The following is a 12,644-nucleotide window of genomic DNA, read 5'->3' as shown; positions in this document are numbered from 1 at the left end:
TTTAAGTTTGATATCATTTTAAGATATGTATCAAGATTTGGATTTTTGAGATCGAGATAGAAGGGCAATTTCTTTAAGTATTTTATTTTATGAATAACATTTAGCAAAAATACTAAGCAATATTATTCATTCTTGGAGAAAATTGGATCTTTGAATATTATATATATATTATTTTATACTTTACATTCTTATACTTCCTGCAAATATAATCCAATTAATCATATTTCTACATGTATTTCGTATCTATTCCGTGTTAAGACCTTGTTTTCTTATTTTGGAAAGCAGAGGTAGTCACGGGCCAAAAAAGTAACCCCAAATCGATGATTAGAGAAAAGTTACATTAAACACTGATTGACGAGATTACTGCAAGGTATTGATCACACGATCAAATCAGGAGTAAACAAATAATTAATTTTCTTCATTTATTAATTAAATCTTGAGGTGACTTTCGAAAACTGGTCTAACTGAAATAGTGTAAAGAGTATATGGTTGTCAACTCTCAGTTTTTAAGTCAAACCCAATGTATGAAATTTAAAGACTGTTCAGGGGCCCCAGTATGCAGAAATATTTAAATACACCATTTTGAAATTTTTTCCTTTTTCCCTCAAAAAAACTTTTGCATGACTCTGCCCCACTTCTCACCTCCAGCTCTGCCTGGCACACCTGCTGCTTCTTCACATTATTTGCTGGACATTAAAAAAAAAAAAAGAAAAGTGACTGATTTCTGATTCCAAGCATTTTAATAATGAATACAAAATGTTGGTCAGAATGACACTGTTGTGTGGTTCATTTGAATTTCAAACACTTCTTCAGCACTTTGTTATAAAATGAGTTTTCAAGGTGAAACAATATATGTGATTTTTTCCCCCCTAAAAATTCAAGCACCTTGTTTGATCCCTGCATTTACACAACTTTAACGTTTCACACATTTTAAACCAAACACAAGAGAAAGACAAAAATAAAATAACGATGATGAAAACAGCCGTGGTTCTCACTAACACACTTACGTAAATAAAGCTGTTACACACAATAACTTTTACTGAAATGTATTAAAAACTAATTTGGTGGCTTCTTGTGAATTCATGCACACCAGGGATGCACAATAATGGATTCTTTACCAATATCTGATATGCCAATAAATAAGAACTCATTTGGTCAATAACCGATACCAATATCGACATATCTTCTTTTCCCCACCTAATGTCAGTGATCATCAATTCTCTTCTGTGGTAGAATTAACATCATATTACACATTCATACTCTTATCGTGACGGCCCTCCAGCAGATGGAGACATGAAATACAATACATTTCAATGTATGTAATATTCATTCATTGTGCAAAATAAGAAAAAGCATGTTGGCTGATTCTGATCTGTTCATCTTAAAGCCCATATCGTCTGATATCGATGACGTGCCAGTATTATTGTGCATCCCCAATGCACAGCCCTGCAAAACAGATCTCGACTTCAGTGGTTTCCTGCCTGCGCAAATATGTTTGACTAATAAAGTCTTTTGTTCCAGCTGATGTTAAATATCCAGGTCACAGCTAGCTTGCTGCCAAGATAAGGGAACATCTTATCTATTTGGTTTCTCAACACGCGACATTCTACATCAAACACCGCAACAACTACCTCAACAATCAAATTATGGAGAACTTATGGTTGAAGATTGCCCAGCAGCTGGAACATGATGATATGACATGTTGTTATACACTCACTAACGTGTTATGTTGATCACAGGCTGGGGCAAGACATGACAGCAAGCATCAAATTTGGGGTCTGGTTAGTTATTGTGTTGTCTCGGAGAACTTTCTCAGTCATTAAGGTCATGGTAATATTAAGTGCTATATCGTAGGCTTGAGTTTCTTGAAGCGACGCAGGCCTTAAACTCGGTCTAACACTTTAGATGCATGTGTTGTGCAGTTAACATCAAAACAAAAACATAACACTGCAACACCGATTATTTGCACTGGACCCAGTCTGCATAGTAGACAATGACATACAGAATATTCACACATGGATTTTCCATATTTCCACATCGCATTGGTGCGAAATGTCTTTTAATTGTTCACAAACTGAAAAGAACAGTTACTGTCACGTGTGGACTTTCATGTGTCTCTTCAGATTTCCCTGTGCTGAGAATCTTTTCTCACAAACATCACAACCAAACGGTTTCTCTCCTGTGTGAACTTTCATATGTGACCTGCAGCTACGCTGTAGTCGGAATCTTTTCCCACAGAAATCACATTCGAATGGTTTCTCTCCAATGTGGCTTCTCATGTGTGACAGCCAATGACTCAGAAGTCCAAATCTTGTTCCACAACAATTACACTGAAATGGTTTCTCTCCTGTGTGAATTCTCATATGTGTCTTTAAATGTCCCTTTTGTCTAATTTTTTTCCCACAAACATCACAACCAAATAGTTTCTCTTCTGTGTCGTCGCTCCTCTGTGAATCTACTTTTTGTTCCACTCTAAAACATTTCTTACTGACCGAACATCTGGAGGACCTTTTTCCAAAATGAGATTTCATGTGTCTCTGCAGAAACCCTCTGTGGTAACATCGTTTAGTACAGTCAAAGAAGCTGAAGGATTTTTTGCCAGCGTCACATCCGTCATCACTTACAGGGTCTTCTTTATATTTCAGAACATTTACAGCAGACTCAGCTGTCCTGGTCTCCTTCCAACCACTGACACCGTCTTCAGTCTCAGACCCAGAATCTGACATGGGTTCCTGCCAATCAATGTCACTGTCTTCAGTCTCAGAAGAGTCTGATGCCTTCTCATCATCAGTATTTGGTTGTGAATGACCATGTGGATCAAGGTTTCTGGCTGGTTCTGATCCTCCACAGTCCTCTCCATCAGTTTCTGTTTTTATCTGCGTAGCTGAGCTGCTGGTTGGACACTCTGTGTCTCTGCTGTCCTCCGTTTGGCTCTGATGAAGCAGTGAGGACTGAGGTTTCTCTTCATCATCTTCACTCTTCACAGTAACAGAAGTCAACCTGGTGATATCAGCCTCCTCCAGCCCACTGAGCTGCTCTCCCTCTGGACTGCTCCACACTTCCTCCTGCTCCTCTTTAATGTGGAGGGGCCCTGGGTCCTCCTGCTCCTCTTTGATGTGGAGGGGCCCTGGGTCCTCCTGCTCCTCTTTGATGTGGAGGGGTTCTGGGTCCTCCTGCTCCTCTTTAATATGGAGGGGCTCTGGGTTCTCCTGGTCCAGGCTGGGGTTCCTCTCGGGGAGAACATCTTGAATCACTGACAGCTGCTGGACATCTGCAGGGAGCACATTATGGACAACTGTGACTTCACACTGATATCTCTGGCCTGCCCCCCTGACTAAGAATGTTCCCAGTGGTCATCAGGGTCCATCAGTGGACTAGTCTCCTGCATGTTTCTGATATGAATGTAATGATTAAATGATATATTTTGGTGGTTTGAGTTGAAGGTGTGAGAAAGAATAGTATCAGTAACATTGTTAACACTGTGCTACATTACAGAGAAATACAAACCGTACTAATGAACCTTCATTAATATAGGCCTATATTTTATCTCCAAGTGCACGTCACACACTGAGCGAGCCGCCTGTTAATGACGCTGTGGGCTAATGGGCAAGTAGCTACTTCCATGTTTCACATGATACGTCATGTTTGTAGTCGACCAATGAAGATGAGTTTACATATCACCTTGGGTTCGTCCTTCACCTTCTCAAAATGATCCCACACTTTGGATTTCCTGCCCGACATGTTATTAACTAGCCTGTGGAATAACCGCAGGTACCAGCCCTGGAGATTAACCTGACTCCTGTCTGACTGCTGAGCGTGGACACTTCCTGTGTCTGTCCTTTCAAAGTAAAGTCACACATGGTCCAGTCATATAGGTTTGGATTTATTTTGACAAGGTGCAGCTCCTGATAGAGTTTCACGTTTTGTTTTTTCTGCGACTAAGTGACCGATGAAATTTTGCCAACTAATGACCTTTCTGGTCGACTAACATTTGGTCGACTATTGGGGGCAGCTCTAATCTCTAGTATCATCACTTGAACTCAGTGAGATCGGTGATGATTCCTGATGATCCTCAGCTCTGTTATGTGATGCAATCCACCAAAATAATTGCACCAAATTTCTAAATATCTGAATAATAATAATAATAACATGCCTACATCCTCATTAATGCAGCAATAATTATAATCCAATAACATAAAGATTATTCTCAAATCAGCCATTCTGCATGATGTGTACTTTTACTTTTACCGAACTAAAAAGAATAACTGCAACATTTTTCAACCTTGACCCTATTTTCCTGTGTAAACTGGTCAAAGAGACTGATGTGAACAACAATTCTGGAAATTGGTCCAGTACTGACGGAGCCAGCAGCCGCGGAACGAGCTGCAATGGAAGCACACGGGGCAATCGAACAGCGTCACTGTATGTCCATTAGAAGTGGTTATTTTGGACACAGCGCAGCTCAGATAGTTACTGTAAGTGTCTTAAGCGTCTCTTTACCTTTCACTTGATCAGATATGTTTGCTATTGCCTTGTTAAGCAAAAGTCTCTCAATCTGAGCCTGTCTGTGGTGAAAATAGAAATTCACAGGGGGAAATAGGGTCCAGGTTGAAAAATACCAAAGCTATCTTTAAATACTCACAAATGCGTGTCTCTTACCTGAATCTGTCCCGACAGGTGTCTGGACCAGTCCTGATGTGGCTGCTGCAGGTGTGGGGGGCATCACATCCAGTCTTCTGGGCTCTTCATCTGTTTGAATGTTCCTCCACTGAGGCATCCCCTCTTCACCTGTGATCCTCCTCTTCACAATCCTTGTTTTCCAGTCAGAGAGGTATCCGATGGCTTTATCAGGTTTCAGGGCCAAAACGCTGTAGATTTTACCGTTTCTCTTGTAAAGCCGTCCGAACCTGTAATTACACAGATCCAACCTGTCAGTTATTTCTTACAACAACAACAACCCTGAGTGCACATGGGAATGAATAATTACTTGCATACAAGACACTGATTGTAAATACTAGAAATAACGCCTTGCGGTTGTTTGACTCCCCAAACCATATGTAGTCATGACAGTAGACGATGATGCTTCAAATCTGGATGTTGCTGCAAATAAACATGTTCTGTAAAACATGGATGCTTCACACACAGAAGATCTATACAATCAGCACAGTTTCAAGATTAGAGTCACCAATTCAGTATCTGACCAAATGTCTCCCCTTCTGTTCCTGAGATATGACGTTAAAACATGATGATGTCACAGTCAAGCTGACCTTTGACCTTTTGGATATAAAATGTCATTGGTTCATCATTTCATCCTGTTAGATATTTGTGTGAAAGTTCATCATAATTAGCAAATGTGGAGTGGAGTTATGGCTAAATCATATGGTAGGAGGTCAAAGTGATGTTTGTGACAAATTTGAGGGATTGAGACACTGCGTTCTTGAGAGTGAGAGAGATGCAAGGTCACAGAATCAGTTCATGACTTATGTGCAAAATTTCAGAAAATTCCCTGAAGGCCTTCTTGAGATATTGCGTTCACCAGAATGAGACAAAAGCAAGATCACAGTGACCTATTACAACCAAATTTGAATGAGTTCATCCTTGAGTCCAAGTGCATGTTTTTGCCTAGTGTAGTGGATAGAGCACTCGTCTTCCATGCGGAAGGTCCAGGGGTTGACGTCAGCAAAGGCATGCGATCTCAAGAAGTTCCCACCACCAAATCAAACGGGATCAGATTCATTAAGGAGGCTTCGGATCTGAGCCAAGTCCTCAACGTGGGCGCATCTCAATCCCGTTGTAGACGAGAGGTTCCGGACGTAAAAGCAGATTCATTCAAGGAATTTCCTTAAGGTGTTCTTGTATTGCTTTACCAAAATTGAGACAGATGAGGTCACAGTGACCTTGACCATTCGCAAACTTTAAGGAAACTCCCTCAAGACCTTTTTGAGAGCCACTTTCATGAAAATGAGACGAATGTAAATATAGCATGAATTTGAGATGAATTTCACAGAAACCAGTTAAATATCTGTATCAGCCCAGAATTTCACAGTTCAGTGCATCCCCAGTTGAAATAGTTCAGTGGCGAGACCGGCAGCAGAGGCTTTGTTTCTGTCAGCTGCGCTTTCTAATGACCAAAAAACAGAATCGATTTATTGACCAAAGTATGTCTGACTCCGCGACGATAGGTGAAGATATGTCCCCTTTTCAGCTTGTTAGTAATGGACCGTTTTACGTCACAGACCCAACGGTTGCCATTCTGTGTTTCCTCCCATCCATGTACTTTAAAACATTTAAGTCTTTCAGCTGACACAGAATGAATCGTGTCTCCCCGCCCATCCAAAAAGTCACGGCTCTGGATGTAGATTTCTCCATGTTGTTACCGGCTTCTTCTTCTTCTCTTACACATTTAATGCTACTGGACTTCCGGGTCAAAGCCCGGGGCGGAAACTGTGGAGCATGCTCAGAGCGCCTCGGCCAGTTTGGGTCTGATTGACTGTATACATGCAGGAGTCACATGATCGGGGGAGTTTGGGGGTGTTCATTTATAATCCTCACTCATCCTCAACTCTGGCAGATTTATCTAAAGATAGCATTGCTTGCATATGGAAAGACTCTCAAATAGTGAGGCACTAATCATTTAGCAGCGGCTGTCCATGCAAAGTACGACATCTATTGCACGTCTGTCCGTCCTGGAAGAGGGATCCCTCCTCAGTTGCTCTTCCTGAGGTTTCGACCGTTTTTTTTCCCCGTTAAAGGGGTTTTTTTGGGGAGTTTTTCCCTATCTGCTGCGAGGCTCATAAGGACAGAGGGATGTCGTATGCTGTAAAGCCCTGTGAGGCAAATTGTGATTTGTGATATTGGGCTTTATAAATAAAATTGAATTGAATTGAATTGAAAGTATTTGTTGTAATCAAACATATATTAGGACGGCACAATCATTTCAATGTGAAGACTTGCCTTTCTATGCCGCCAGAGGCTCCAAGGCTCGGCACTGGTGGAACTGTGACATGTAAAGGTTTTTTCTTCATGGGAGTCGGCGCTGCGACACTTCTCGCATTGCTGGAAGAACAACAGCAAGATCAAGACAATAAGTGCTACATGACACAGTCACACACACCTGTAGAACATTCTGTTATGTCCTGAGGTGCTGTGAGGGTCGGCTCCCCTCGACACACACACCACAACAAATCAAGAACAGCTCAACAAGAATGCAGCGATTTATCGGCCGATATTCGTCTTGTTGACTGTCATTAATCTATCTGTAAATAAGACGACATTCACCAGTGGCAGTGGCCAATGTTTTACTGTTGTGTCACATCAGTTTTATTATGGTTCAAAACCAAGGCTCAACGCAACCATCGACCCAGGGACGAAAAAAATGTGTTTGGGATGAACAGAGATCTTCTGCAGGATGCCATCATGATGAAATAAGTAGTAAATTCACTATCGACAGGTCAAGGGACGCACCCTATTGTTTCCCTCATAATGTTGATTGTAACACGAGTCCGTGTTGACACCAGCGGGGGAAGAGCTAGTTAGCGTTAGCTGTTAGCTGCTGGTAGCCAGAATAAACAGCTAACAGAGGTCAGAGTCCTGCACCAGGTCAGGTATCCATGGGTAACCCACAAAAAGCTGTGTAACAGGTAAAAGATGTGCAGTATATGTGTAATACTCTGACATCTAAATCACTATCATCAAGATGAAATTAATTTTATTTTGAAAATCAGTGACACAAGTGGAACCTTTGACCACGTCGTCACACTTGTCACCGACGTGGAGGACTCCAGCCATGAAACTTTGCAGCTCGATTTGGCTGCATTTGTTGATTTTTTCACAGAAATATAAAATATATATTAAAGGGAGATTTATTATACCTTATAAATGGTAAAAAGGCTTTTGAAGCAGTTATGTAAAAAGGTTTTTTTTCATGTGAAAGGTTAAATTAAAGGTTGTTTCATAAGTTTGATTGAATTTGTGCTCATTCAAGTGCAACGAGGGGCTGAATGACTTTAAAACAGTTATTTTTCTATGGTAAAGATTTCTTTGTTTCTCTTGCACAAAAGGGGGAATAAATAACAACAAAAACAAAATCAACAACAACTAGGGCTGCTAAACAAATGTCAAATTTTAAAACTTTATATGGAAAAAAAAAACGACGAGCCTTCGTTTCTTTTGAACGACTCATAAACAGACTGTGAAAAGATATTTTTGTGATCAAACATATGTTAGAATAGCACATATTTCGATGTGACTTGCCTTTCTGTCCCACTAGAAGCTCCAAGGCTCGACACTGCTGGAGCTGTGACCTGTAAAGATTTTCTCTTCATGGCAGTCGGTACTGCGATACTTCTGGCATAGCTGGAAGAACAACAACAAGAACAAGACAATAAGTGCTACATGACACAGTCACACACACCTGTAGAACATTCTGTTACGTCCTGAGGTGCTGCGAGGGTCAGCTCCCCTCGACAAACACAACAAAATAAATCAAGAACAACTCAACAACTGTCGGGTCAACTACAGGCATGATCTTTGGCATGGATAGACAACAACCTGGATAATACATACCTAATGTTACTAAGCCGGTGTTCTGACAAATAGAGCTACCCACTCCGAATGACCTACCAACACAAACTGCACATACACAGTGCACTGAAGAGGCGAGAAAAAAAATCTGGACCTGCACATACTTTTAACCACATTTACAGAGGTTGTAGCTGATTCTGTTGGATGTGTCCTACCTGACGTAACAACATACTCTACTTTTACTTACATTTATAGAACTAGTTGTCTGTTCTGATAGATCTATCGCTACTGGTAGGTCACTCTGAGCGTGTAGCCCTATTTGTCAGAACAGGAGCTTAAAGGCGAGACAACTCTGTCCCGTCATTCAGCCACTGTACCTTTCATTAAGAGCGACGAGGCAGCATGATGGCATGAAATTCCCTACTTGAAAATAGAGTTGTACCGATACCGATACCAGTATCGGAAATGCCTCCGATACTGCCTAAAATGCGGTATCGGGTATCGGCGAGTACAGCCTATGACCAATCCGATACCACGTAATGCCTCACGCCATTACACATACGCACGCTACAGTCAAACGAAACGGAAACGGAGCGGAGTTTAAAAAGCATTCTACTGTAGCCTTTAAAATGTCATTTTACCAAACTGTGTGGCTGCACTTTAACCTGTGTCTTGATCTGTGTCAACACTGGATAATAATAATAAAAAGTTTTACGGCATTCATTCTACTATTATGTATTTATTTCTTAATATTTTACACAGAGTTTTAGGAGTTGAGACATACAACAATTCATATCCCATCCATTTTTATTTTACGCGCTGGTATCAGATCGGTACTTGGTATCGGCAGATACCTAAGGTTCAGGGATTGGAATCAGTATCGGGAAGGAAAAAGTGGCATCGGTACATCTCTATTTGAAGAGGCAGTGTAAAAGGGGCTCCTGATTTGTAACATGAAACTGCCGTATTCACAAACATTCTGCCAACACTCTCAGAGAGCTCCGAACGTAGCCTAAAAACTTTTAGTAAGGAGCGCGAGCTTAGGAATGATTTAGTGAAGTTCTCAGAGCGACTCTGAGCAAGGAAGAGACAGAAACTTTTATCTTAATGAGGAGGTATGGTTGCCCCTTTTGCTAGATATGATGCATTCCTTTAAGAACTGGATGGCAAACAACTTCCTCCAACTAAACGCAGACAAGACTGAGGTTCTTATTACTGCGGATGACTCTACGGTCTCTAAGGTGGTCAACCACATGGGGTCACTGGCACGTAACATCAGGTCTGTCCTCAGGAACTTTGGGGTAATTTTTGACCAAAACGTGTTGTTTGAAAAACATGTTAATTCTCTATCCTGCTCATGCATCTTCCACCTCAGAAACCTTGCGATACTCAGGTCCATCGTCTCACACTCAGAACTGGAAAAGGCCATCCATGCATTTATTTCATCCCGGCTTGACTGCTGCAATTCACTGTTCACCTGCGTCAGTAAAACATCTCTGGACTGTTTACAGCTTGTCCAAAATGCCACTGCCAGGTTGCTCAGTCGGTCACATAAGTCTTGCCATATCACCCCCATCCTGGCATCCCTGCACCGGCTTCCTGTTCACTTTAGGTTCCAATTCAAGGTCCTGGTCCTGACATACAGAGCCCTACACAAAGTAGCCCCCGCTTACATTTGCGAGCTCCTCAACCCTTACATCTCCAACCACTCACTGAGGTCTTCTGAGGTCTTGCAAATTGTGCATTTCAACCTATTGTGTATTTTATAGTGCTTCTTATTTTCTCTGTACAGCTCTTTTGGACCTCAGTGGTTGTTTTAAAGCGCTTTATAAATAAAGCAGGATTGGATAGGATAGGATTCTAACCAGGGGCTCCTGGTTGTGCCTCGGACAAGGCTGAAAACTCAAGGTGACCGAGCTTTTCAATCCGTGGCCCCAAAGCTTTGGAACTCCTTGCCCTTGGACCTGAGATCCTCAGCCTCTGTCCACATTTTTAAGATACAATTGAAGACTCACCTTTTTAGGCAGGCGTTTGGACAATTGTAAGTAATTATATGGATTGTATATAGATTGTGTTTTGGTTGCACTGTATTTTTTGCTGTTTGTACTTGCTGTGTTTTCTATCTATTTAACTGTTTGTATATTTATTGTGAAGCACTTTGTGACTTCGAGCTGTGAAAGGTGATATATAGATAAAGATTTACTTATTTACTTTTAACATGTGTGATTGGTTGTCAGAGACACGCCCCTAAGGTGAGGACACCCAGTGGAAATGAAATGAACTGCTGGATGTGAAAGTGTCACTGTTAGTGTGATCACTGTGCTGATGGAAGGTTGAGACAGACTAAACTCATCACTGCTGCTCTGATGCATTTTTCCAGTTTTACAAACATCTCAGTGTTGTGATTATTTTACTTCTGGTGTGAAATGTGTGTGTGTATCCCTGATGACATCAACCACACATATTATTCCTGCAACATCCAATCTGTAGCTTTGTGTTTCCACCATTTTCTCCTCTAATTCAGAAACTCTTAAACCTCTTAACAGTCCTCCTCCACTCTTTAAAGGTCTGAGACGCTCTGTGGATAACTTCTATCTTTACAAGGACCTAGTCTTAACTTTAAGGGGAAAATCTAAGAAATTGTCACAGTTTTAAGAATTTTCTTAGAATTTCGTCACTGGCATCTCTTGGCTGTGGAAGGCTTTGTGAATATGGTCCCTGGTCTGTTTGTGTTGGAGAGGACAAGACGTCTGTGGACAACTGGGCTCCTAAAGAATTAACACTGAAGGAACTCTAACCAAGAGAAATTTCAGCTACTTGCAATCAGCAATGTTCACTATTAGATACCCATAAATTGCACACACTAAACCTTTAAAGCAACAAAGTGTATCTGGGTCTTCTGCATAAGGATGAACAACGTGCTACAAGTGTATCAGTTATTTAAATCTCCAGAAATCTGAACACAGAGTCCTCCTTGTGTCCATTACTGGAGGCTGTTAGTAACCAACACAACCTCTGACATGTCTTCAGTCAGACTCCACCTTTGTTCACAGCAGACAAACAATGAAAACAGCCACAGCTCACATGAGCTCCAAAGCATCTTCTCTACACTTCACTGGCAGCAATATGCAGCAGCTGAGGGCTGATCTCAGTGACGTCACCGCCTCTTTTGGGACCAAACAACACACATAAATTCATCTTGGGATCATAAACACAAAAGTAAAACCCTGGAAACGTTCAGACTTTGATATTTTCAACACTGGTTCAGCTGTGAAAATGATTCTGTTGATGAATAAAATGTATTTACATGTCGCTGGGTTAATTTACCTTTCCAGCAGAAAACAGGCAACGTCAGCGTCACTTTGAAAACATTTTTCCCTCATCAGAGATTTCCATTTAGGAAAGGCCACACCGATGTTAACCCTTGTTTTCTGCCGCCGTCTGTCCCGGTTCCGTTTCGCTTCTTCGTGTTTCTGCTTCCGTGACGGTGACAGTTCCCGCTCCTTCGCCTTCTCTTCTGCTAAATAATAAGTATGATCCTCCATTTGCCAAAATTTAGGTTCTCAAACTTCTCATAACAAAGTGGTTAGCCACCAGCAGCGCATCGCCAGGCACTTCCGGCTCTTTCTTCTTCGTCGTTGGTATTTTAATGGGCTGTACCCGAATTGTTGCATTACCGCCACCTGCTGGGAGGAGAAAGACTCTACTCAGAAATCTAAAAACTTTCCCCAGAGACTTTTTTAAAAGATATTTTTGGGAGCTTTTTTGCCTTTAATTAACAGGATAGCTAAGCGTGAAGGGGGAGAGAGAGAGAGAGAGAGAGAATGACATGCAGCAAAGGGCCACAGGCTGGAATTGAACCTGACCCACTGCAGCAAAGGCCTTGTGCATGGGGCACCTGCTCTGTCCACTAAACCACCGACGCCTCCATCTTGGACAGACTTGCCTGTACCAGAATGTAGATTTTGTGCTTTTTGTAGTTCAGATAGAGAAACAGTATTTCATTTATTCAACAGACACTCCAGACTTTAGAAATAGGAAAATGAGCCCTAATGAACAGATTAATGGATCTGATGTGATGTTATATTTTGTCTTCTATGGGATGGATAGCAATGCTACAC

At 41.5% G+C, this 12,644-nt stretch overlaps 1 protein-coding gene across 2 annotated transcripts; it reads right to left on the bottom strand.

Moving 5' to 3' along the window:
- Window positions 1-780: 780 nt before the first annotated feature.
- LOC125880648 (Krueppel homolog 1-like) lies at window positions 781-12,147 on the bottom strand. 2 transcript variants are annotated; one of them, XM_049563303.1, is made up of 5 exons: window positions 11,851-12,147; window positions 8,254-8,355; window positions 6,955-7,056; window positions 4,660-4,907; window positions 781-3,271 (listed from the first exon to the last, which is right to left on the bottom strand). In XM_049563303.1, the coding sequence occupies exons 1-5, from the start codon at window positions 12,066-12,068 to the stop codon at window positions 2,094-2,096; spliced, it is 1,848 nt and encodes a 615-aa protein (XP_049419260.1). In that variant the 5' UTR covers window positions 12,069-12,147; the 3' UTR covers window positions 781-2,093. The 2 variants fall into 2 exon arrangements, with proteins under 2 accessions (XP_049419260.1, XP_049419261.1); XM_049563304.1 differs by lacking the exon at window positions 6,955-7,056.
- Window positions 12,148-12,644: the final 497 nt, after the last annotated feature.

Source organism: Epinephelus fuscoguttatus, linkage group LG20 (assembly GCF_011397635.1).
Source record: "Epinephelus fuscoguttatus linkage group LG20, E.fuscoguttatus.final_Chr_v1".
NCBI lineage: Eukaryota > Metazoa > Chordata > Actinopteri > Perciformes > Serranidae > Epinephelus > Epinephelus fuscoguttatus.
The sequence above is the reverse complement of the archived record's forward strand: the minus strand, read 5'-3'. Positions and strand labels throughout refer to the sequence as shown.

What these genes read in the sequence shown, in the direction of transcription:
- LOC125880648 (XM_049563303.1), bottom strand. Translation starts at nt 12,068, where the DNA reads ATGGAGGATCATACTTATTATTTAGCAGAAGAGAAGGCGAAGGAGCGG. An exon ending in GCCTGTTTTCTGCTGGAAAG is followed by an intron (nt 8,356 to 11,850) that starts GTAAATTAACCC and finishes TTGTTCTTCCAG; the next exon opens with CTATGCCAGAAGTATCGCAG. An exon ending in GCCTCTGGCGGCATAGAAAG is followed by an intron (nt 4,908 to 6,954) that starts GCAAGTCTTCAC and finishes GTGTAATTACAG; the next exon opens with GTTCGGACGGCTTTACAAGA.